Below are 25,994 nucleotides of genomic sequence, written 5' to 3'. Positions count from 1 at the left end.
CCTATTACAAACCAATTAATACAGAGATATCCGTCCTGGGTCATCTTTGGTTGCTGAAGCGTGTCTAAAAGAAGAATGTATAACATTACCTGCATTATGAATTATCTTGTGAACAATGCACATGTAATCATGCATACGAGAAAGGTTTTAAGAGATGTTATTATAAAGCATCCATAGACAGGTGCAATCAACCATGTGATTTTAGTTCAAGTCAGCATGCAACAGTAATTTTGATCGTCTTTTCTTCATTATTGTGATGCATATACAATTGAAACGGGTTCCAAAACGAGAAAAGAAATGTGTAGGGCAGGAGTTGATTTTGTCAGTCAATATTTACTGTATATACACTTAACATTTATAGAGGTAAAATACAAACACAAACAAATACAAAAAAACTGTAATACAGGCAACTTAGGTAAAAAAACGAACATCTGATAAATACTTTAATATGACCAGTACAAATGTCCCAGTTGAAGATGAGTCAGTTTTGGTCCCCATTGCAGATGTAGACAGTATCATATTGCTTAAAAGTCTGTTTAAAATCAACAGAACATTTGTTAAAATGTTCCCTCATGTCCCTTTCAAAGGTTTAATACAAAAGGGGAAAGCAATTATGCTTGAATACATTTAATAAGAATCCAACCGACTTGTTCACAAACTACCCACGGTCCCCCCTCCCTACTTCCTATATAAAACAAGACTACTCCTCCACTGCAAAGACAGAAACACATTTATATGGTCACCAAGAACAACTTTGGGACAATTAAAGCAAGACTACTTCTGAAAAACAAAGCACTTGCCTGCCTCTTCAGTAACAACACAGCAGAAATGAAATGTTCCCCAGACACAGGGAACATAATCATCATGTTCATCTGGTGTTAAGGGATGGAGGTGTGTGGGAGGGCCGACAAAAGATTAAATGGGAAATCAAAATGAATGGGAAGAGCAAAAGGGGACAGTGGAAATGAATGGGTGACGAGACAAAATTATAATGCAGGTGATGGAAAATAAATGAAGAGAGGAGGAAGGGAACACGCATGTAAACAGTACATGAAGCAAAAGAGCAGAAGTATTGGATGGATGCATGGGTGCTTTTAGAGGTCATCCCAAGTCAGACAAGAGATGAGAATGTGATCCAGACTGTGTCAATTTCCTTCCAGGGTTACTGTTTGAAAGTGTGAACAAGTTACAATGGGCTTTTTTTCAGGCTTGAACTGTGTGTACCAGCGCATGCGTCCACTTATTACTTTACCATGTGCATTATCACTAGGCATCAAATGGGCTTCATGAGACCCTCAAAAGCCATAGGGTTAAAACCATTTGGTCTATTAATAATCTTTGAACCTGTATCCTTATATTAATCATCTATGTGCCATCTAGGACTGTAACCAGCAATATATTGGTGGAGACACAAGCAGATTTTTTTTACATGAAAGCCCTGGCACACACTTCATAAGCTGTCAAAAACAGGCTACTGAAAAATCGCTGTGTTTATCTGTCTGCTGAGGATTGTGAAGTCTGTGTCCTCTTCTGGACTGGCTGAGAGATGGAATGAAAGGGAAGGTGAAATGCTTGGGTACGATCTACGAGTCTTTCGTCCATTTCCAGGTGTGGAGTGAACAGTTTAGGGGATCTGAAGCTGCAGTTCTTCTTCCTCATCTTCATCAGGGTCACTATGGGGGCCGTCCGCGTCTTCAGGCCCAAAACGCGTTGAAGCTGATGCAATCATCTTGCCAAAGAGGCCAGGATTCTGCTGACGCCTTAGCCTTTCCCAAAAAATATAAAAAAATAAAATAAAATAAATAATAATAATATAAATCAAGTAAATACATAAAGACAAACGAGAGAAGGAAAGAAAAAAAGAATGAGAAATCCGTAATCACAGTGGAATCAAAAAGTATATTTGGGCACTTAAGCCACACTTAGAAAAATTAGATGAGAAAAAAATAATCAAGTGTCATTTGAAGAGATAAAGTACAAGCATACATTTTAAGTAAAACATTTCAGTTTAATTTTTAAATTATAAACAATAATTTTGTAATGTACTCTTCAAAATGACTAGGTCTAGCATCATTTGTCACTGTTGATTTCATATTAGGTTGTTCATACACTTTTAAATGGAGCTTTAGCCACTGTAAGTAACTAAGTTATGAGGATTCTTGGCATCTTCATTATGTCAATTAAAATAAGAACAAGAAACAAGAGGTTGACCAACAAAAAGGAGCTCTAAGAATCATAGTAACTGTTTATCTCCATTATTACTGGCAAACAATAATAATACATGCTAATGGATAAATAAAATGCATCAGTTCAGCTATCTGAGGCCAGTACTGCATCAGAAAAGAAACATGGGCAAATGCAAATTAGCTCAGAATGAGTCACCAGTGGGCAAATTAATGGAATAAATCATAGTTTTTTATGATGATGATTTATATGATATCTGAATACACAAAACAGGTGGTCATTAGCACAGACAATTCTTTCTGACAACACTCTTTTTAATGCCCATCCTTTTTCTTTTGGACTTTTTCGCTCTGTTTTGTGTCTCTATTCTTGTCAGGCACTGTATTTGTATGGTTTTGATGTAACTGTAAGGAAATATTGGCCCTGTGGCATGTTAGGAAACATTTCCTGACCATTAAAGTGCTGCTGGGGTAAACAGACAAGGTAAAACAATCACAACAACAAATAATACAGAAAAAGAACAAGAGGTTGATGTAAGAAATGGAGGGAGAGAGAAAAAAACCCTCTTGTCTTTGAGCAGCTGATGACTCACTATATTGTTAGTGTTTGAATAACTGAACAGATGAAAAGCTTCTCTGGGTGTATTCAGGGGCGTATAAGGGCCCAGGATCCTCCACAGAAGAGGGACCTACTGTCAGGAAACACTAAACATTGCTAAATTACACATTACACTATTTTGACCACAGTGGCTCACTCACAGAGGCTAAAAGCTTTTTGAGTCCAAAGCTTCACAGGGCTACAATTTTCACCAGAGATCATAAATACAGAGACGCATACAAATAGTGAAACAAAATTGATTCTTGTTGAGCCCACACAGTGACTCATGTCTTCAGGGTTTATCTGAGAGACCATGAATATTTTAGCATTTTAACATTTGGGTGGCAGATAAATAACATGGACATAATTATTTCAAATGTAAATACATGTAAAAAGGATATTTTTTCTTGTAGTTTTCTGTCAGTTCTAGACAGTTCTTCAAACCAAAATCACCAGATACTAAAATACTGTGTGTAATAATTACTGTGTGATTTTTATCTTATAAATGTTGTATATTTATCTATATGTGTATATATAAAATATAATATATTTTAAAATGCAGTTTATTCCACTGAATGTAACACAGCATGATCCTTCATAAATCATTTTAACATGCTCAAGTAACATCTTATCATCAATGTAATGATGTAATCTTGTAATGTAATGTAATGTAAACTGATATTTCCTACTTACACACTACAGCAAAAGATATACTGTAAATAACTGGCTTGAAATATTTTTTTTTGTGTGAAAATACTAACGTGCCTAATACTTTTGCACAGTACTGTATATGACTGCTTGACATTTCATGCCAACTACTCATTTACAATTCAGGTTCTGATCAGCAACTCTGCTAGCCTTTTATTCTTCAAATTGTTCATTGAGGCAAAGAATAAACTCTCAGGCATATTATCTGTTCTGTTTTGATGTAAAACATTACACCATCATTTAGGATGTGGAATTGACTTCTCCACTACCAAACCAATGGAAAACCAATGTGACCAATAGGAAAGCAGCAATGTAATTGTTCTACCCCAACGCTACTGGCACAGAGACATGTACAATAAAGAACATGTCAGTCAGACAAAGCAACCGTGAAATCACGACACCAATGTCACGTGCATGATAATCCCATTCTGCACCACAGACATTTTCATTATCCTTTGTTTGATTTATTTATTAATATATCCCCTTCTTCAACTCCCCCATACATGACGCAGAGATACTCGCTCCCTTTCTCTATTTCTCTCTGCCACACAAAGCTGATGAGTTGCCTGTCACTCAGTGGAGGTGTGCTTTAAGTGCCTGCCTTTTAATGTCTGTACACTCAGATAAGAATGCAACTGGCGAGCTACATTAAAGCTGCATAGATCCACACCATCAGCTCTCTCGATCTGATCTATCACACACAAAGCCCCATCACCATGTCTCCGTCTTTGTGCAGCTCATTCCTCCACGCAGAACCGTATCTGGCACATTCCTCAGAGCTTTCAAGCTATCGGGTCTACTATCAGACTACTCGCAGGAGTGTACTGCTATACTGTTAGTATATCCATGTCTTTGTGTATGAAATTCATTGCATGCATGTTTTTGTACATAAATTACCAGATCTAATGCAATGATTTTTTATATCAGTCTTAAGAAAAACCATAAGAGTGCAACCTCACACTTAAATTTTAAAGAGATAGTTCACCAAAAAAATAAAATTCAGTCATCATTTACTTACCCTCATGTCATTCCAAACCTGTATGACTGACTTTCTTCTGTGGAACATAGAAGATAATTTGATAAATGTAAATCAATGGTCACCAAAACTGTTTGGCAACTAATATTCTTCCAAATATCTTTTGTGCTCTGCAGAAAAAAAGAAAGTCATACAGGTTTGGAACGAAAATTAATAAATGACAACAGAATTAGCATTTTTGAGTGAACTTTCCCTTTAAAGCTACACTCCGTAGGATTTTCTCCCATCTAGCGGTGAAATTGTTTATGACTACCAACTGAATATTACTTTCTAGCCCCTCCCATTCTGAGGGCGTTTTAACTCCTACGGTGGCCGTATTATTTCAAATCTTTGGCTAATGTATTTTCAAGATGGAGGCGCAACACGGCTGCTGAGCGACTCGCTCGTATGTACTCTAAATGGCAGATTCTACGCTTACGAGAATACTTGATTAGTTGGTAGAAGTAATTACACATTAATGAGCACATATCATTTTGAAAAAACAAAGTGTTTTTTGCTAAGAATCAACTTAAAAGATTACACAGTGTAGCTTTAAGTGCTGTATGTTGTTTGAGCTATTTGAAAGGTGTTGTGGTTTTTTAAACCACAAACAGACCATGAGGGTTACAGTCGCAACAGTGGCATATGTGACACGCCTGAGTGTAAATGCAGACCTGGTAGGCTTCTCTGCTTCCTGCAGGGATTAGGAGCATTGTCTGCCCTCATATATCGATTTACACACAAAGTTTATGATTATAGACTGAAGCACATACAGTCATTTACCATCTACTCTCTGTAGAGGCCGAGGTAGAGAGAAAGAGAGAGGAAGAGACAGAGAGACATGAATAAAAAGAGAGAATTAGAGCAAGGACCTTAGAAGACAGGACAACAACGAGTAGACGAAACAACAACAAGCCACTAAGGGTGAAACAGAGATGAAAGACAGTGAGTTCACAGCTTTCCAATGAAGAAAGAAGCAAATAGGCACGGTGGGGGTGCCAAATGGTGCTGCCGGTGGGCTGAGCAGAGCTGCTGTCTCATGCTGCGAGACTAACAGACAAACACAGCCGCTGAGAGCAGGACAGCGGGCGAGAGGAGCCAACCTCAGTCATGAGATCTGATCCTGTTCTGCGTGTCCACTGCGCCCACAGCAGATATTATGGTTTATGTTATTCTTGCTGCAGGACATAAAGTGGGCGGAGTCACAGCCAGCTGAGAAATGATGCGACTCTGAACTTCCTGTGGCGTTAGATATGGGTATGAACTCTAAGTCAACTCAGCGACTGAAGCACTATCAGTTCCTTAATGCTGTCATTTCCAGCCTTCTCCTGTCACCTTGACAACGCTTACTCCAAATCAGCCTCTAGACCATCCTCGGTCTCCATGACAACTTGGACAAGCGCTCAACTCCATCTGTCACCCTATCCCCCATGGCCTGCTCCTCTCTTCCTCAATCGCTGCGCTAGTGCTGAACCCTGGCCCACCTCTCAGAGGGACGGTCGGAATGTTCTCGCATCCTTTCTGCAACAACTCTTTCATATTGAAGATTGGCACTCGCTGACAGCCTAGTGAGCAACCTTTTCTCCCAATAGAGCATTTTAGTTAAGTTTTTGAGCAAACTCAAATATATGTTTTGTTTATTTTTATATATATATATATATATATATATATATATATATATATATATATATATATATGTGGCACCTCAAATTAAAGTCTATGTAAACATGCTTTTTTATTAAATCATTTAGCAATGAAAGTGCATTTGCTTTTTCAAAAACATTCTTTCATGAAAGTACGATGAAAACTTTCATTATCTTAAAAGTGTTTAATGAAACCATTAAGGGACAGGATTCATTCCAAACTGTAGACATGCATGAAACCTCAAACTTAGGATTTTCCCAGGCAAAAGGAGGGACAAGAATATCACTAGCCTGGTTTCCATATCAGATTTGCACAAAACTTTTGCAATATTTTCTAAATGTCGATAAAAAACTATTGCGAATCCATTAACCGAAGTTATGTGACTAAAACATATTTTTTACCTCTCGCGATAAGTCATTCCAAAAATAATGGCAACGGATGTTAGTAGGTTTACGTATCGCAGCCACGGCACTAGCCATTATTTTTAATGGAAGGAGACGTAGGTATATTATCCTACTATCCTTTCCAAGGAAAGTCCCTTATACTTGGCAGCAGCTGGATGAGGTGTTTCTGGGTGTTTCTGTCTCCTATCTGCTTCAAGGTCTTGATAAATTGTGGCATTTCTTTGTTATTTAGAATCCAGTATTCCAGTAGTTTAATAAAGAACTCGTCTCGTCTTCTGTCCAAACATAACGTGTCATCTTTAAAGAATGATTGACTTGTACTTACGCCAGGTGACCTGTAAATGCGAAAAACTGTTTCCATTGCAGTTTTGTGAAATATTACTTTTTCGAATGGCCTGAAAAAACCACCTCGCGAAAATGTATGTGCTTCCATTGGGCATATTTTCGATTCGCAATTTCAATTTGTGCAATTTAAAAGGTAATGGAAACGCATCTACTGAGACATGGGGGGGAGCTCTGTTGAAATGGATCAGTAAGCGACGACACAAATCAGTAACAACCACTCCATACGCTCCTTACATTTTTTTTCATGAAATGAAAAGATCGCCTTTAAATCACAATGCCATTTTACCTCAAATAAGAGTAAGCTATTTTTTCTCAACAGTCTGTACTGAATCCAACTGACATCTCTTCCTATACCCACAAAGGAAAGTTAGCCGTGTGCAAATCCAATGTGAAGAACCCAATCTGCAAGGCTGCATTTTTTAGTTAAATGACTTTTGTTTTCATGACAATCTCATAATTTAATTATATGTATCAACACAGGTGTGACTTGGAGGAATTATGCTTTGAGAATGTCTTAATCATTAGAAGCTTTTCATCAGTCTCTACAAACACCACCATGCCGACATGCCTGTCACTGTTCTCTCCAGCTGCGGGGGGCCCGAGCCCACAACACTGCTTCAAGTCTCCCTGTTACTACGGTAACCCACAGCCAGGCAGCCTGGGATTGGCTGCGTGTAGGTGCAAGCCTGAATGCAGGCAGAATAATGAGAGAGAGACTAAAAGAGAGAACGGGCTGAGGGAATCGTTGACAGTTTACCCTATAAACCTTATCTTATTCATGATGTTGTGTAACAGAAGCTTATCCTGTATTCATTACTGATCAAAAGAGATCTGAACTGAACACAATATTCTCAAACGGATCACACAGTTGACCTGGTACAGAGATACTTCTGAGTCAGTGCATGTGCATATATTTATCTGGTTACCTGGATTGTAGGTGCTCCAGCTGAACTTGTAGGTTCTCTGACTGCTCCACCTGCTCATCCAGGGATCTCTGTAGCTTTCTGGTCTGATTATGTGCCTCATCCAACTGAAACAATTGCATAATACATAGTTTATATTATATATATATATATATATATATATATATATATATATATATATATATATATATATATATATATATATATTTATATTTATAGCATACATTCATTGATCATAGCAAACGTAAAGATTTGGTTTTCTGTGATTTACTAAAAATTGTTGCTGAGAATTCTTCTGATTTAAATATATCACTAATGCAATGCTATCTAACTGTTGATCAAAACTGTGAAAATGACTTGAGACAGTCAGGAGAGATAGGAAGAATGGGTTGAAAATTAAACATCTAATCATTTTATGTTATAATTGTTTGTTGTCCTAGCAAAGATTAATTTATCTCTGTATAATTTTGTAAAGTAACAGCTGAATCAATTTGTTGTAAAGTTTAAACATAACATAACATAACATAACATAACATAACATAACATAACATAACATAACATAACATAACATAACATAACATAACATAACATAACATAACATAACATAACATAACATAACATAACATAACATAACATAACATAACATAACATAACATAACATAACATAGAAAATCACAGAATACATCCCAAGCAATTATGAATTTAATTTTGAGCAAGTGCTTTGGTTGACCTCATCTTCAGCCTGGCCCAGCTCTTTCTTCAGCTCCTCCACCCTCAGTCTGAGTTTCTTAACTTCTGTCTCATGCTGTTCCACACGACGGTTAGCATGTGCTAGCTCAGCCATCTTCTCCTGGTACTGTTTTTTAACCTTGGAGTGGACGTGCCGCAAATCTGCCAACTCCTGCAAGAGAGCAGATGCATTGACACCATGTTCTAGATACAAGACAGCTGAGAACTACATCATCATAATCACCAACCTGTATACTGCTTAGTGACAGTAACTGTTTCATATACTTTGACACAGAATCAATATAAAAATGTGTGTTTGTGTGTGTTAAGGGGGTATTATATACCTTATAAGCCTGGCTCATGAATATTAATCAGGGATCTAGCTATAATTTGGGATTATACTCTACTGATGGTACATTCACTGGTTTGCAGAAGCTGTTTGGCCTGTGAGAGTTTTTCTCTTTGCACTGCAGCCAAGCAAAACAAAGCTCATAAATATAATGATTATTGCCCGCGTGTGAGGTATGATCTGTAAAAACTCTAAAAAGTTCTATAATGGTTACTACACCCATGCTAAAAAACTAAAAGTGCTGTTAACATTATGCAGTGAAATAAGAAAAACCCATTCTGAGCTCATTTTCAATATGCCTAGTTTAAAGGGGTGGTATGCCCCTTTTTACAAGATGTAAAATAAGTCTCTGATGTCCCCAAAGTGTGTATGTGAAGTTTTAGCTCAAAATACCCCACAGATCATTTTTATAGCATGTTAAAATTGTCCCTTTTTGAGGGTGAGAAAAAACGCTTTGTTTTGTGCGTGTCCCTTTAAATGCAAATGAGCTGCTGCTCCCGGCACAGAGGGCGGAGCTACAACAGCTTGCAGACACGCACCAAAATGACAGAAACTGTTCTGCCTTTTATGTTCAAACCGGAGTCGGACAAAGATGGAGAGGCTCAAGAAGAAGTGACAACATGTAGAATGCAACAGGACGTTTCTGAATGGTTAGTCGATTAATTTATGTAGCTGATGTGGAGTTAACTATCTTCAAGTCATTGATTAGCATATTCTGTCATGATAATCTATGAAATCGCTCGTGTGGGAACTGTTGTAAGATGCCTACAGAGTGACATGCTATTGCATTTGTGTTATGTACTGTATTACAATAAATGTGAAAAGACGAATGCGACAGCTTGAGCAGACTCCCAAATGTGCTCTACTACAACAACTCTTCCAGTGTTTCCAGGGGCAGGGTTTATGTCAATTTTAGGGTTAGTGGTGTCACTAACCCGGGAGGAAGCTTGTGTAGTCCCTACCAGCCGTTTGTTGTAGTCCTTAAAAAGTGATTTCTGTAAAAGAAAATATCTCCCTTTGCTAGTTTGAACTTTGAGCGTCGTAAATTTGCAGATGTTGTTTATGCTCAAACAGCAACATTACACACTAACTAAAGTTAAAAAGTGAAATCATAATCAACCACCCTTTAAAGTAAACATTTTCACATGCCATCAAGTGGATACCCTTTTTGAACTGTTTTAGAGAGAACACAGGTCACATAGCTATTAACTTATCAGTAATGAAAATAAAGTTGATTACCTTCCTAGACTTTAATAAAAAGGACACTGTGCTTCAGTTCCCATAACAACACAAGGGATTGTGATGGGAAGCCCAAGTCATATCTAATCAACAAATAAAACATGACCAACAAAGAACATTATGTTGCCAACAGAAGGTGCATTGCCCCCCATAGTGTTTGTTTTCTTCTCTTATTATTATTATTCTGCTCCCACTGGAGTCTATTGCAGACTATAGAGCAGTAGAGTAAAAAGGTTTAACAGTAATATGTCGTTTGTATAATACAAAGCTGTAAAATGTAGCCCATCGTGGCTCAAAGGAACACTGTGTTGGATCTATTTTCTATTACAATTGAATACTTTTGCTCTGCCTCATTTTTTATACCATTTTTGGGAACAGTGTAAATAAAACAGCAATGCAGAAATGTTCAACTATACTTTTTATATTATGAAAGCCTTGGAAGAATCTCTTTACATCTACCATCTTGAAAACCACTCAAACCCGCCACAAGAAGCTGTGCCCTGATTAGGATCCGGAAACCACATCAGCCTCAAGTTTTTAAATCAGACAAGACAAACTAACACTGACAATGTATTCTGTATCCGGGTATTTGTCCAAGTCGATCTTAATGTTAGACAAGACAAGACCTCTGAAGAGAGACAGTTCCTGGTATGCGCTGTACCACAGCCCATATATTATACAACGAAGGAAAACGAAGACAAAACAAACTAACATAAATAAAGAGTGCATGTGGAACAGTCGAAAAAAAACACTCGGGATGGTAGAAACCCCTCCTAATCTATGGATATATATATAGATATAGATATAGATATATATTTTTTTGATTTGATTAAAACACACAACCAAACAATCTCTTTACATTTCGACTTTAACATTGAAGCCCAATTTACCATTCAGGCATTTTTTCATTCTCATTCTGAGAGCATGAATACAATGATTTTTAACTCTGTTTTTTATATTTACACTACCTTTCAAAAGGTTGTGGTCAGTAAGATATTCTTTAAAGAAATGTAAATATTTAAAATACAGCAAGTACTGCATGCAAATGACAATAAAGACATTTATAATGTTACAAAATATCTCCATTTCAAATAAATACTTTCTATTTGGAATTCTAAAAAAAAAAAAAAAAAAAAAAAAAAAAAAACGATCACGGTTTACACATGAAACTGATGTTTCTTGGACACTAAACCAGCTCATTAGAATGATTTCTGAAGGATCATGTGACACTGAAGACTGGAGTAATGATGCTGCACATTTAGCTTTGACATCAGAGGAATAAATTATCAAATTGTAATAACATTTCAAAATATTACTGCATTTTTTTTAATCAAGTAAAGGCAGCCTTGGTGAGCATGAGAGGCTTAAAATCGTACTGGCACTAAACCTTTGAATGATAGTGCACATATTACCTGATGTATATGTACGTATAACAGAATTTAAATCAGTGCTGGAACTTAAACATTTATATCCAGAAGTTTGAGGACATGTGTTTCTAAATACATGTATAAATAACAGTAAAATAAAACACTAATATAATCAATTCATTAATCTACAAAAGTCTGAAGTCCTTCCATAATGCAAATTTGTCCATTACATTGGCAACATATGGTCTTACACACTCACTTCAAATCAACAGTTAAGTCAAGTACTTATGAGTATCTCGACCCAGGATGATCTACTCGGGGTTCCGACCTTCTCTCATTTCTGTACACACACAGCTCATACAAACCTCTGTGTGACCATTACAGTGAAGAACAAAGAGAGGGAAGGTCTAGGGAGATCGAGGGGGGTGGAAGCCAAAGGGAAGCACCAGATCCATGAATAATTTAAGAGGATAATCAAGTAGCTAGACAAATCTCATTCATAATGTACCTCCCCCATCACATGAGCAGCCAAACTGTCCATTTGTTTTAGAGCGGGAGCACGTATGCACACGTGAAGATTCATACGTGAAGATTCATACGTGTTTAGTATCAGTGGTTCACCCTTTTCACACTGATATGAAAGAGTAGATCTAAAAAAAAATAAAAAAAACCTAAGATACATAAGATAGTAACAACTTAAAAAGAGAAAGAAGAGTAGCACACACACACCTGGCAGAATAAGAATCCCAGGCCGCTGTGTTCTATTGATTTCTGGGTCACTGGAAAGGAGGACAAGATCTACTTGTGTTTTTACTGAGAGAGCCACAGCATAGTTAACCTCAGAGCAAATCACACTGCTCTGTATGTGGAGCACATCGCTCAATATGGCCTGCCGAGGTGTTTTGCGTGTGTCTGGTGTGATCAAAGGTGTTTTTGACAAATCAAATGTATTTAAAAACTGTCCATGGGATTATATCATGTGATGTGACATACATACGAGCATTTTTTTTAAATCAGGCTTATATGTTTAGGTTCAGTAATTACACTTTAATGGCAATGTAAAGGTTATTAGTCAGTTATTGAAATGCCTTTTTTTTTAAATGTCACTTAATGTCACTTATTTGGCAAATTTGATTGTCCATGTGTGTTTTTTGTGCAAAAAACACCTCTTTGGACAAGACACAGTAAACATTGCGCATCTTATTCAGGTTTAAGTGCCACAGGGGATCCAGATTCAAATGTGACCCGTGGTCTTTCCCAATAACACCATATCTCTCTTCAGTCACTCTTCACTGACCTATCTGAATAAAAGTAAAATATAAACAGTATATATATATATATATATATATATATATATATATATATATATATATATATATATATATATATACGGTATATATATGGTGTATATATATATATATATATATATATATATATATACGGTATATATATGGTATATATATATATATATATATATGGTATATATATGGTATATATATATATATATATATATATATATATATATATATATATATATATACCATATATATACCGTATATATATATATATATATATACTGTTTATATTTTACTTTTATTATATATATATTTTATTATATATATATTTTATTATATATATATATATATATATATATATATATATATATATATATATATATATATATATATGGTATATATATGGTATATATATGGTATATATATGGTATATATATATATATATATGGTATATATATATATATATATATATATATATATATATATATATATATATATATATATATATATATATGGTATATATATGGTATATATATATATATATATATATATATATATATATATAAAATCGTATAAAAAAATAAATGAATAAATAATAAATAAATAACTATAAAAAGTGTACGGTTAAGTAAGTTGTGCATTAAGTCAGTAAACATTAAACCGATATTAGTCAAATCTAAACAATCCATTGTCATAAAATGTATATTTCTAGTATAAACTTCTAAACATCTTGTTTAGTTACAAATCTCTTTAAACAGGATAAAAACGTACAAAATACAAACATATATATATGAATTTTGTATACAGTACTGTGCAAAAGTCTTAGGCACGTTATTATTTTCATACAATTTTTTTTAAGCCAGTTATTTATATATTTTGCTGTATTGTGTCAGTAGGAAATATGTTTACATTTCCAAACATTCCTTTGGCCATTAACTGTAATAATCCAGTGAGATATTTGTATGCATAAGGAGTCTGACAACAGCCGGTATGATCCACACAGAGATCTGATCTCACCATCATCGAGTTCTGGCAGGACCTGGAACACCTGGAACACGGTCGTATACGCCGATCCAGAGCATCCCAAACACATTCATTCATGCTGACTGCAGGAATGTCCACCAGAACTGTTGCCCATGAATTGAATGTTCATTTCTCTACCATAAGCCGTCTCCAAAGGCTTTTCAGAGAATTTGGCAGTACATTCAACCGGCCTCACAACCACAGACCATGTGTAACCACACCAGCCCAGGACCTCCACATCCAGCATCTTCACCTCCAGGATCGTCTGAGACCAGCCACCCGGACAGCTGCTGCAACAATCGGTTTGCATAACCAAAGAATTTCTGCACAAACTGTCAGAAATCATCTCAGGGAAGCTCATCTGCATGCCCGTCATCTTCATCAGGGTCTCGACCTGACTGCAGTTTGTCGTCGTTACCAACTTGAGTGGGCAAATGCTCACATTCGATGGCGTCTGGCACTTTGGAGAGGTGTTCTCTTCACGGATGAATCCCGGTTTTCACTGTACAGGGCAGATGGCAGACAGCATGAATGGCGTCGTGTGGGTGAGCGGTTTGCTGATGTCAACGTTGTGGATCGAGTGGCCCATGGTGGCGGTGGGGTTATGGTATGGGCAGGCGTATGTTATGGACAACGAACACAGGTGCATTTTATTGATGGCATTTTGAATGCACAGAGATACCGTGACGAGATCCTGAGGCCCATTGTTGTGCCATTCATCCACGACCATCACCTCATGTTGCAGCATGAAAATGCACGGCCCCATGTTGCAAGGATCTGTACACAATTCCTGGAAGCTGAAAACATCCCAGTTCTTGCAAGGCCGGCATACTCACCGGACATGTCACCCATTGAGCATGTTTGGGATGCTCTGGATCGGTGTATACGACAGCGTGTTCCAGGTCCTTCCAATATCCAGCAACTTCGCACAGCCATTGAAGAGGAGTGAACCAACATTCCACAGGCCACAATCAACAATCCCCCCCAGACCCCCCCAACACAGTAAAACTGCACATTTTAGAGTGGCCTTTTATTGTGGCCAGCCTAAGGCACACCTGTGCAATAATCATGCTGTCTAATCAGCATCTTGATATGCCACACCTGTGAGGTGGATGGATTATCTTGGCAAAGGAGAAGTGCTCACTAACACAGATTTAGACAGATTTGTGAACAATATTTGAGAGAAATAGGCCTTTTGTGTACATAGAAAAAGTCTTAGATCTTTGAGTTCAGCTCATGAAAAATGGGGGCAAAAACAAGTGTTGCGTTTCTAATTTTGTTCAGTGTGTGTATATATATCAAATCAAATCAAATCAAATCAAGTATATTTGTATAGCGCTTTTCACAATACAGATTGTATCAAAGCAGCTTCACAGTATTAAATTAAAATAAAATAATACAACAAGGTTTGTTTCTAGTGGAATTTATTGATTGATAAAATAAAATTAAATATCCCCAAAATATCCCCAACTGAGCAAGCCAAAGGCAACAGTGGCAAGGAACCGAAAAAACTCCATCAAGTGACCTAATGGTGTCCTAAAACTCCATCAGGTGACCTAATGGAGAAAAAAAAAAACCTTGGGAGAACCCAGGCTCAGTCGGGGGCAGTTCTCCTCTGGCATTTATGAACTAGAGGCCGGATTGTAGTTTGAACTGTAAGATTAAAAATATTATATGAATGCCTGGCCGAAAAGATGCATCTTTAATCTAGTTTTAAACTGGGAGAGCGAGTCCGAGCAACGGATATATATATATGCCAGACATTTGACATTTGATGGAGATGTTTAAATACTGTGTGAATTATTTTTTAAGAACTATATTTTTGAACCTTTTACCTTTATAATTTTATTCAGAAAGGACAGTGAAGAGAGGGTGTTGGGGAAACAACCGCGAGTCACATTAGAACCTGGATCCCCCTGAGAGCACCTATATATATATATATATTATTTTATTTTTTTCACACACATTTTTTAGTTTCCTTTATTTTAGATTAATTATTTTACCATTCTTAATTATTATAACTTGGCAGTCTGTTCTGGGTTCTGTTCTGTTAATATATAACTAATAACTAATAATATAGAGTTCAATAACTGTTGTGATGAACCAAACGTTGTGTGTAGTCAAACGCAGCACTACATATTGTCCCTGATCATGTCAGTCAGATCTTAACAGTTTGTTTGCAGATTGTTTTGTGAACTAGTCACAATGTATTTTGTGAGATTTTGCAAGAGCTGTTTTGAAATATGGTGCTGCGTAAACTAGAATTGACCAGAAAGCAAACCTGCCACCCTGAGTAAGCATTGATATTCATTTCCCATGTCAGACATCAAAGTCCTACATCCTGAAAGAAATAAAATTATCAATGTCACTCATCTAGCTTACAACGTTTCGTGAAATGACAGATAGGTTAAAAAAAGAAGCTCCTGAGGTCATGCAAAACAGTGAAATATTGTATGTGAAAGATGAAAACTTCAAAGAAAAGATAGAGATTAGCATGAGAGGCATAAGGCAGAAACCATCTGAGAAGATGAAAAATACATGTTAAGTGGGAGGAAGGTAAAATTACAAATGACATCACATTAAAAAAAGGAGCCTGTGATTTAACAGCCTTCTCCACTTAAAAGTTAAATTTTTCATCTGGGTAATTTGGACCTAGCCATCTTTGGTGAGTGTTTTGAAACTGAAAGAAAGTGGAAGGAAAAAAGAGGGCTGGATGAATAAAACATGCCACGTCATGATGAATGATCTATGATGCTACAGAAATTTACTGCAGCAGAAGGAAATGGAAAGTGAGAAATGGAAACCTGGGATACGGGAACAGACACCTGATCAACACACACAGATTTACACGTACGGTTCTACACACATGGGAATACAACATGGGAATGTGAAGACAAAAAAAATGACTTGGTCTAATAATATAAAGATGAATGCAAACAGACACATACGCACAGAGTAAATGAAAGCAGGGTGAGATTGTACAGCCGCATGGGGAAAGCTGTTAAATGTTTTAGATCCTGAAATGTGCTTAAACATGTGGCCCACTGCACTCAGAACACACACCTTGCTACGCAAGACACAATCACCTCTTTCGGTCTCTCACTTCCACTCTAAAAGATCTGAAATACACAAATGCAGTCTTAGAATATTCTATTTCCTTTTCATTTTGCCTTTCATCGAGAGCAGAGAGACGAGAGCTTTTTGACGTGCTCACCAAATGGTGTGCATCGAGTGGCTCCAATGGCTGCCGCCCATGCAAAGCCAGCTATAAAAGCAGGAAAAGCTTTAGTTTGGAATATATAATATTAGTGAATTTTAGCTAAATAAATCAGTCAAACTATTTCAGTCCACTTTGCACTTATTTCTTCTTTGCAGCTCTATGACATACAGTAGGTTTTATATAATTTCTGGAGCTTAAAGCTAACCCGGGCTTTCTCACTCGCAGCCAAGAGCCAACATAAGAAAAAAAAAAGCAAACTCCACTCCTGGTTTGCATATAGTATATTGACATAAAGATGCCTCACACCCACATATCTAGTTATACAACCCAGCCATGATGGCAGAGATTATGTAATGCTCAGAAGAAATTATAAAACTCAATATGTATTATATGTAATATGTAGTCATGCAGTCTGCAGTTAAAAGGGTCAATTGCCTGCTAATTTACTCTAGAACGTTCATTATTTACATTCACCAGCCTGAAAAACAATGAACAAAGCCTAGTTGTTTATTTTAAAATTCATAAAACATATAAATGGCCTGAGAGGGATGGTGAAAATATACATAAAGTTAATGTTAATATAAAATACAATATACAACAATTATATCATTTATTATAATTTTTATTGAAACAGAAATGTCATTTTTTATCAACCATCTTTAACAAAGATTAATAAATACTGAAACAAATGTATTGCTCATTGTTAGTTAATGTTAGTTAACAAATGGAACCTCATTGAAAAGTGTTACCCATAGATTTAAGAAAGATCTGGACAGGTAAAATAAGGCTGTGAATTGAAATGCACAAACTGGTGATCCATGATCTGAAGATTCCCTATGGTGTCCTCAAGTGCTGCTCCAGGGAAATGCCTCCATTTGGTTGCTTTACATAAGAAAGCATCTTGTAATGAACATAAACACTACACCTCTGTTACATGTTTCTTTAACTTCAAGTGCAGCTGGAATCCAGCACAAACCTCTGACCCTGCCTTACAGCTATCATTACAGCTGAGGATTAGATCAAGTCTAATAAGACAGCTAAGTGAGAGCACAGTCTGGGGGAGGGACGCCTCAGTCGATGGGAAAATGGGGGCGATGTAGGAGCTGCTAGAGCCATAATGGTTTCTCTGCCAGTTTGTGCCTTCCTAACACTATTTCTCTTGACAGACTGAAAGGATGATTCACTCACTCCAGTTTTATAGTGGGCAAAAACAGTGCGCCAGGAGCTATGATCAAACAGTGTCTGTGGCTCTTAGTGGCCCTGACCTGAGACCGAGGAACAGCAGTCCAACTGGCCAGGAAAATAGATGTGCCGTCTACAAATAGAATTTGCTGTGCCTTTCAAATGAATGGTGCTTTGTGGGCAAATCTACACAGCCTGAATCTAAATTTGAGTTCACCTTGGTGGTTTTAACATGCATCCTCCCAGACAGGGTCCAAAATTAACACTTGCTAAGTAAAGTAAACTCAGGAACTGCTAAATAATCCAACCAGTAACACAATGAACCGTGCTGTCCGTCACAATTATGCAAAGAAGTAATTCAATAATTCAAATTAAAAAAAAAAAAAGAAATTCAATAATTATTACTTTTTTTATTTAAATGTATATATTTATTAAACATACTATTTCAAAAATGTTGATGCCATAAGGAAAACATATTCCTGCAGCATTGCTGTAGCTTAAACATTAGAGCATGGTACTAGCAATGACAAGCTCATGGGACCCTGCTCACAGAGTAGTATAGATGTGGCATTTCACCCTATTGCTTATCAGATTCAACTAAAGTCATGAATTTAGAATACCATTTAAGCACAGTTAAACAAAGCTTCATTGAAATACCACAAGATAGACACACACACACACACACACACACAAACCACCATGACCCTGGGCTTGTGCCGGAGAGCCGTGCTGGTAGTGTTTGTACAGTTTTAGGGGTTCATGAGGCAAGCAAGAAAGGCCTCATTCGGACTACATAGCACCCCTCGAAACATCACATGACCATTAGCCCTGAGATCAGATTAAAGCCAGACTATTTCACCTGCTCTAGCCCCTCTCACTTTCCTTATTCAATCCTGAAGTTCCAATTACTTTTTCCTTTGCTTCCCTTCTGTCTCTCTCACTCTCCTGTCACCTCTTCCATTCATTCATCTCTGTCTCACCTTCATTACCTCCATGCAATTTCACAGTGCGGATCCATTGTCCTCTGTGATTGTATTGTCCAGCCGTCCATTTCTTCCCCCCTTTCACAATCTGTCTATTGTAAGTGAGATGAACACTGCACTCTTTTTCAGCACATTATCCTCATATCGTCATCCTCATCATTCTCTCTCACTTCTTTTTTGCAGAAGGACTTCTGTTTAACCTTCATTTCACCTCCCCCACTTTTCCCTCCTGTCGGCCCTGAGAGAAGGCTTTTTTTGCTGACCGAGAGCTCTCTCGATAAAAAAAAAAAAGAAAGAACCCAGACATCGGTATCAGAGCTGCTCAACCCTTACATGTCAATGTCTAGGCTTATACATCTTAATTTAAAATTATCTGAATGTTCAAATATGCAAATCTGGAAGAAGATTTCCCTTGAGTTCAGATCCTTGGATATTTTTTTTTTTAATGAATTCCACACATTTTCAACAGCACATTCCACACATAGATACGTACACCTTGTCGTTTGTCCCATTTGGGTTAGACAGTGGGCTGTAGATCAGCAGTAATGGCATGTTGTCAGCGCTGGCTAACTGGGACATTGGCCTCAGAGGCTCATAAATAAGCCATAGCAGTAGGTGAAAATGGGTTCATTTAAACTCAGACCAGGCCTTATAGGGCTCTGCTGACTGGCGTGGGATCATGGGAGAAGTGACTAATGTGCGGACACAGTGTCATGCTCCCAACACATAGGAACTTTACTAACACAGCACACTGACAACAGCATTAGAGGGGTAGTTCAACCAAAAGTAAAAAATCTGTCATCATTTACTTACTCTTATGTGTCATTCAAACCTGTATGACCTTTCTTGCAAAACAACATTGACTTTCATTGTATACAAAAAAAAAAAAACATGCTAAGAAAAATAATAATAATTTTGTGTTCCAGAGAAGAAAGTAAGTCATGCACATTTGGAAGATTGTATAATTATAATATAATATAATATAATATAATATAATATAATATAATATAATATAATATAATATAATATAATATAATATAATATAATATAATATAATATAATATAATATAATATAATATAATATAATAATATTATATTATATTATATTATATTATAAACATTTATTTTCAGCAACTGCAATTAAGCTGAAATATTAGATGAAAAAAATTACACAGACATTTGAAATGTTGCTGAAATAAAATTGTAATAAAAGTTTGTTGAAGAACTAAAATAACAATCTGAAATAAAAATAAAGCTAAGTAGAAGTAAATTAAAATGAATTGAAATAAAAATTAAAAATAAAAGCTCATTAAAAATATTTTTAAAAATACCATAGTAGTATATAAATAATACAAAAAATAACACAGACTTTGGTTTATTAATGTAAACCACCAAGGTGTGTGTAGATTTTCATTGTCAATATCAAATCTTCTCCTGATAAATGCAATGTAAAGGTTTAAAGTATTTTGCTCTGCTGTGCTATCTAAACATTTTTCTGTTTGGTTGAGCGGTCTGACATGTAAATTTCGGACTCAACAAAGTGCATGAGTTTGGGCTGGGAAACTTGTATGGAAAAAGTTATTTTCCAAATCCTTTTTTTGTAGCTACTGGTGCAAAAATAACACGCTTCACATTTAACCTCTTGGATTGCATAAAAATGGAATAATCATAAACATTTCTAAGGACAAAGTTAGATGAATGAGAGCTGGCAAATGGTGATGGATGAAAAATAAAAAAGAAGGAGAGAAAAATGTGCATGAGACACCTCAATAAGTTAAGGGCGACCCCTATGAGAAAAACACAGCAGGCCCAAATGGAAAACCTCTGGAGAAGCAGCCCAGAAACTGAAAGGCAAGACAATTCATTTCACACTGGCTTACTCCAGATGTAGCACACTAGAGAAGCTCATTTATATATACACACACACACACACACTCTGATTCATTTGCTGCTTCCAAAACCAGAGATGCAAATCAGAGCACATGGGCTCCCACATTGGCCGTCGATACTGTTTACCGCATTTCCATCAGAAAGTAGGAGCAACAACAGCAGATGAGCGGCCAATATAGGCTCATTAATCATTGTGATTTGTGAATGAACTCGCTCTCTACACCATCAGAGCAGGAGGCATAAACACCTGTGTGGAGGAGCAAGTGGCTGGCCAGATGCTGAAGGAGTTTAAGGAGAGGCAGGCTATTGAACAGAACGTGAAGAACACATCTGTACATGGAGAAAATTCGAGACAGGACACTTGTTTTCCATGATCCTCAAATTCTTTAGACTTAAATTATTATGCTTAACTGCTTGAAATAAATTTAGTAGACAATGTAAATTGTGTCTTTTTTTAAAACATATTATATACTGGCAATTATAATTATATATTATAATTATAATAATATGTATTACTGTATAAAACTTTTCAATTGATTTAAACAATTATTTATTTCACGAGACAATTTCTATACTTCTATTTGTGTTATTCTATAGTTAAAAAAAGTAATAATATAAAAAAGATTTATATACTTATGCATATAGTGCAGGTCAAAGGGCTTTACAAATCAGAATATAAAAACGTAAATTAAATCATTAAAAATAAATATGTAAATTTTAACTGTGCCTAAATATTCTTAAATAATAATTACAAAAATTATATAACTTTATGTACAGAACTTTTTAATAACAAATCTCCATTTTTCCAATACCTCGAAATGTTATACTCACAACTATATGGAATATGACTTTACTGTTGATGTTATTACTATTTTATAACATTCTACATTTTATAACATATTGCAATATGTTTGGTAAAACACGTGACTAGAATGTGAATGATCTTAGAGAGAGAAATGAACAAAAAATATGAGTGAGAGAGACTGAAAAAGTATGGTATTAAACTGACCTCCAGAAAGACAAACTTCTCTTTGATCCGAGAGCAAAGAGACAGACTTTAACTCCAGTTCAAAGCTTGTCTACTCTAGACTCAACAAACCCTTTAGGAAAAAAAAAAAAAAAAAAAACCCTGTGCAGCCTGTTTTGCCAATGTTCCTCCATCTGGATGGAGGCCTAATCATTTTATTCGCGTTTGTTGAAACACAAGCGTCATCATGTATTAGCCCCACACAAACATGCTTTGAAGTTTGTAAGAGGTCACGGTCCCAAACAAAACCAGTCCCTGATCAAAACAAACGCACACAAAAAACAAACCAAGAGATACAACAGCAGAACCAATAGCAGAATCTCCACCTGCACGATTCACCTGGAGCCTTTTTGATGTGTCTGTGTGTGTGTGTGTGTGTGTGTGTGTGATGTGCCGACCTGCAGCTGTGTGTTTGTACACGCACCGCTGTCTCAGTCAGACTGAGTTCTGACTGAGCCTCGGCCAACCCGATGAATCCCTTTCGAATCAGCGTGTAGCCTTCCAGATGGGCACCAGACAGCATGTTACAAAGGGCCGTGATTCAGGCCTTACAGCAGGGATATTCAATTAAACTTTACATTTTTACATTTCCTTCTTAAGAAGAAAAAAAAAAATCATTTGCATGCTAATAGGAAATCTCTTGTGAGATGAATGACAGGGCTAAAGGGTTTTATATATATATATATATATATATATATATATATATATATATATATATATATATAAGTCGTCTCTTATGTTCACCAAGGCTGCATTTATTTGATTAAAGATTCAGTAAAAACAGTAATATTTCGAAATATTATTACTATAAAAAAAAAGTTTCCTATTTTAATTTATATTTTTAAAATGTCATTTATTCCTGTGATTCTTGTGAATTTTCAGCATTATTACTCCAGTCTTCAGGGTCACATGATCCTTCAGAAATCATTCTAATATGCTGATTTGGTGCTCAGGAAACATTTCTTATTATTATCAGTGTTAAAGAAAGTGATGCTTAATATTTTTGTGGAAACCCTGATCCATTTTTTCAGGATTCTTTGATAAATAGAAAATTCTAAAGAAATGCATTTATATGTAAAAGTCAAGTCGCACACAAACACACTATATAAATATATTCACTATAGAAATTTCCAAGATTTCATTAACTTGCATAACTTTCCCACTCCTACAAATCTCATTTAAATTGTCTGACATTTCCTAGTTTTCCATGACTCTAGAACCCTGCCTTGAGTACAAAGACGGCACTAATGAGTGATCAGATCAATATTTCATCGCTTGTAGGCATGGCAAACACCAGAAAAATCACACACACAGGAAGTAGCCACTGAGTCCCATTCCCAATATTCTGCACATACTGGGTTTAACAGTAAATATGACAGTATGCATCAATCTACGGGTGAGAGTCGAAGGAAACGTGGGAGAAAGTGAGAAAGCGGCTGGAGCGGAATATGATTTCAGTATCAATCACACTTTGTTCTTTTTGTCAGTGATGGTGCATCGTCCTCAGTGCGCCGTGGCCTGTTTCTCCGCTCCTGTCCTCATCGATCCATTTGCTTCAACAGCTCCTGAGCAAGCTCATCAATCTCTCCGTGTTTCTCTCCCAGAATGCAGGCCGCCGGCCACTATCAGGACATCACTCGTGTGGGAATGTGCAACAGCATGTGGACACATAGACACACGCACACGCATGCGCAACACCATTCTCAGATGGCCATATGTTGTGCATTTGACAAATAAGCCAACACATTGAGCCTCGCATGCAGGGATTACATGTCCGTTTCCTGGCACAATATCCCTATTCCCTTGACACTGGATTAATTGACATGCTACGCTCACTCTTAGCCCCTTTCACTCAGTTCCTTTCCCTTCAGCATACCTCTGGCCTCTAAAACAACTCACTCTGCTCATATTCATCTTTCCCTCTTCACCGCTCTCTTTAAATCTCTCCTACTTTCTAGGCAGAAGTGTAAGAGCAGATGAGCGAGTGATTTACAGCGTATATATGAGGGGCGCTTTGGATCACTTCATAAATCTCTGGCTGCGCTAATGGTCGCTCATAAGGGCCCTGGCCATAAGCGTCTGGATTTCCTGACACACTACTTTAATAGAGCCTCACCAGCATCTTACAAACACACACACACTGAACGACTTTCTCAGCACAGCCAATATACAACATGAGACGTCCATCAAAACTGCGTGGCAGCTATTGCGCACATCCACTGTCTTGCACGCCTCTCAGCACAGGATCTGATGGATATGGCCTCTTTACGTCAGTGACACTGCCTGGATTTATTGCAGGAAGAGGCTCAGATACTTTGCAAACTGCCACCACACCTCATCCATCTCTCATATGCTGTTATAGTAGAATCTGAGCTGATGCTGAGATGTTGAGAAATGCTTACTTATGTAGGTTTGTGATTATTTGTGTGAGGTTACTGCGCTCTCCTTCACTCACCTTGTTCCTCTCAAACAGCTCACACTGGATGGTCTTGAGGTCAGTGTCCAGGGCGCTGGCGGCCTGCCTGCGCTTGCGTGCCAGCTGCTCCTCCAGGTCCTCCATCTGGGTGCGCAGCTTTTTGTTTTCCCTCTCCAGAGCCAGCTTTTCCGTCTCCAGCCGCTCCCGACGACCCCACTCTGCTGCATTCTCCACCTGCAGACGCTCCATCTGCACATACACACATACATTCAGTAAGACAGGAGCGAGGAAAGCGAGAGAGAGACATAACACAATAGAAAACAAAATAATTGAGGACAATGATAAAGTAAATTTGAATGTAAAGCTATTCCTAACATGTAAAAAAGCACAACAAGAATGCATCACCATTTCACCCTAAATGTAAATATTCACAATGGTATAATATTTTACCAAATATTCAAACGCAGTGATTAATACATTACCTGGAGTGTAGGTTGATTTTATTTATTTAAGTATGTTTGGGGTCTGATGCTGAAAGAAGTCTCTTAGGCTCACCAAGACTGCATTTATTTGATCAAAAATACAGTAAAAACAGGAATATTGTTTAAAAAAAACAAAAACATTTCTTCAGGATTCTTTGATGAATAGAAAGTTTAGATTTATTTGATATCTATATAAATAACTTTTGGTAAATTTAATGCACCCTTGCTGAATAAAATTATTAATTTCTTAAAAATAATGAAACCTTTGAACAGTCTTTTTGTTCTTTCTTTAGTATCTTTAGTTTCTTTTCTTCGGTACAGAATGCTTCTACTTTAGTGATATTCTTAAGTCAATGTGCATTGCGCTGCATGTTTGAGATTTACCCAGATTTGGATCTAATCTTTTTGAAATCAACTGGAAGGGTGTTTTTGCATATCCTGCTTTTACAATTTTATTTTTCAATCTGTTAAATTCAGTAAATAAATACTTCATAAAAAACTGTTTTGGATAAATATGTCAAGCTTAATTTGTTTAATTAATTTGTTAATTAGTTAAATTCTTTTCACTCGGAAAATCCACACAAAAATGGTTATTCAAGTTTGGGTTCCCAAACCTTACCTTTTTTTTGTTAAGCATTAGAACAATTTGTATCGTATAAGCATCAAATCATTATATCATTCAATAATAAATCATTTAGACTGAACAGTTTCTTTTTTGTTACATACTAAAATTCCTGAAAACTACTAAAGCATATACTGTGTGCAGAACTCTAAGTATATAAAATATGGAGACACAGCATTTCCCATGTGTACACCCATAATCAGGAAGGACTAATGCGTATGCTGCATTAGCACACAGGTCTACTATTACCCCAGAATGTTGTTGAACTAAGTGAAGGGCTCTCCGTGATTTCCCAGTTCTGACCTGCCGCTAAAAGCAGTTTAATGGGAAACCATTTCTCCTAGATTCAC

The 25,994-nt window shown here is 36.6% G+C and overlaps 1 protein-coding gene across 3 annotated transcripts in view; it reads right to left on the bottom strand.

Moving 5' to 3' along the window:
• Positions 1-319: 319 nt before the first annotated feature.
• Positions 320-25,994, bottom strand: part of ccdc102a (coiled-coil domain containing 102A) — a 58,510-nt gene continuing 32,835 nt past the window's right edge. For all 3 annotated transcript variants that reach the window (XM_084107796.1, XM_084107798.1, XM_084107797.1), the window contains 4 exons: positions 24,580-24,789; positions 8,551-8,721; positions 7,824-7,927; positions 320-1,766 (listed from right to left, as the gene is read on the bottom strand). In XM_084107796.1, coding sequence (XP_083963922.1) covers positions 1,625-1,766; positions 7,824-7,927; positions 8,551-8,721; positions 24,580-24,789 — 627 coding nt within the window. In that variant the 3' untranslated portion in view covers positions 320-1,624. The remainder of the gene's footprint in view (positions 1,767-7,823; positions 7,928-8,550; positions 8,722-24,579; positions 24,790-25,994) is intronic.

Source organism: Abramis brama (assembly GCF_963993115.1).
Source record: "Abramis brama genome assembly, chromosome: 3".
Lineage (NCBI taxonomy): Eukaryota > Metazoa > Chordata > Actinopteri > Cypriniformes > Leuciscidae > Abramis > Abramis brama.
Note: the sequence above shows the minus strand (reverse complement) of the source record. Positions and strands in the feature narration are given on the sequence as shown.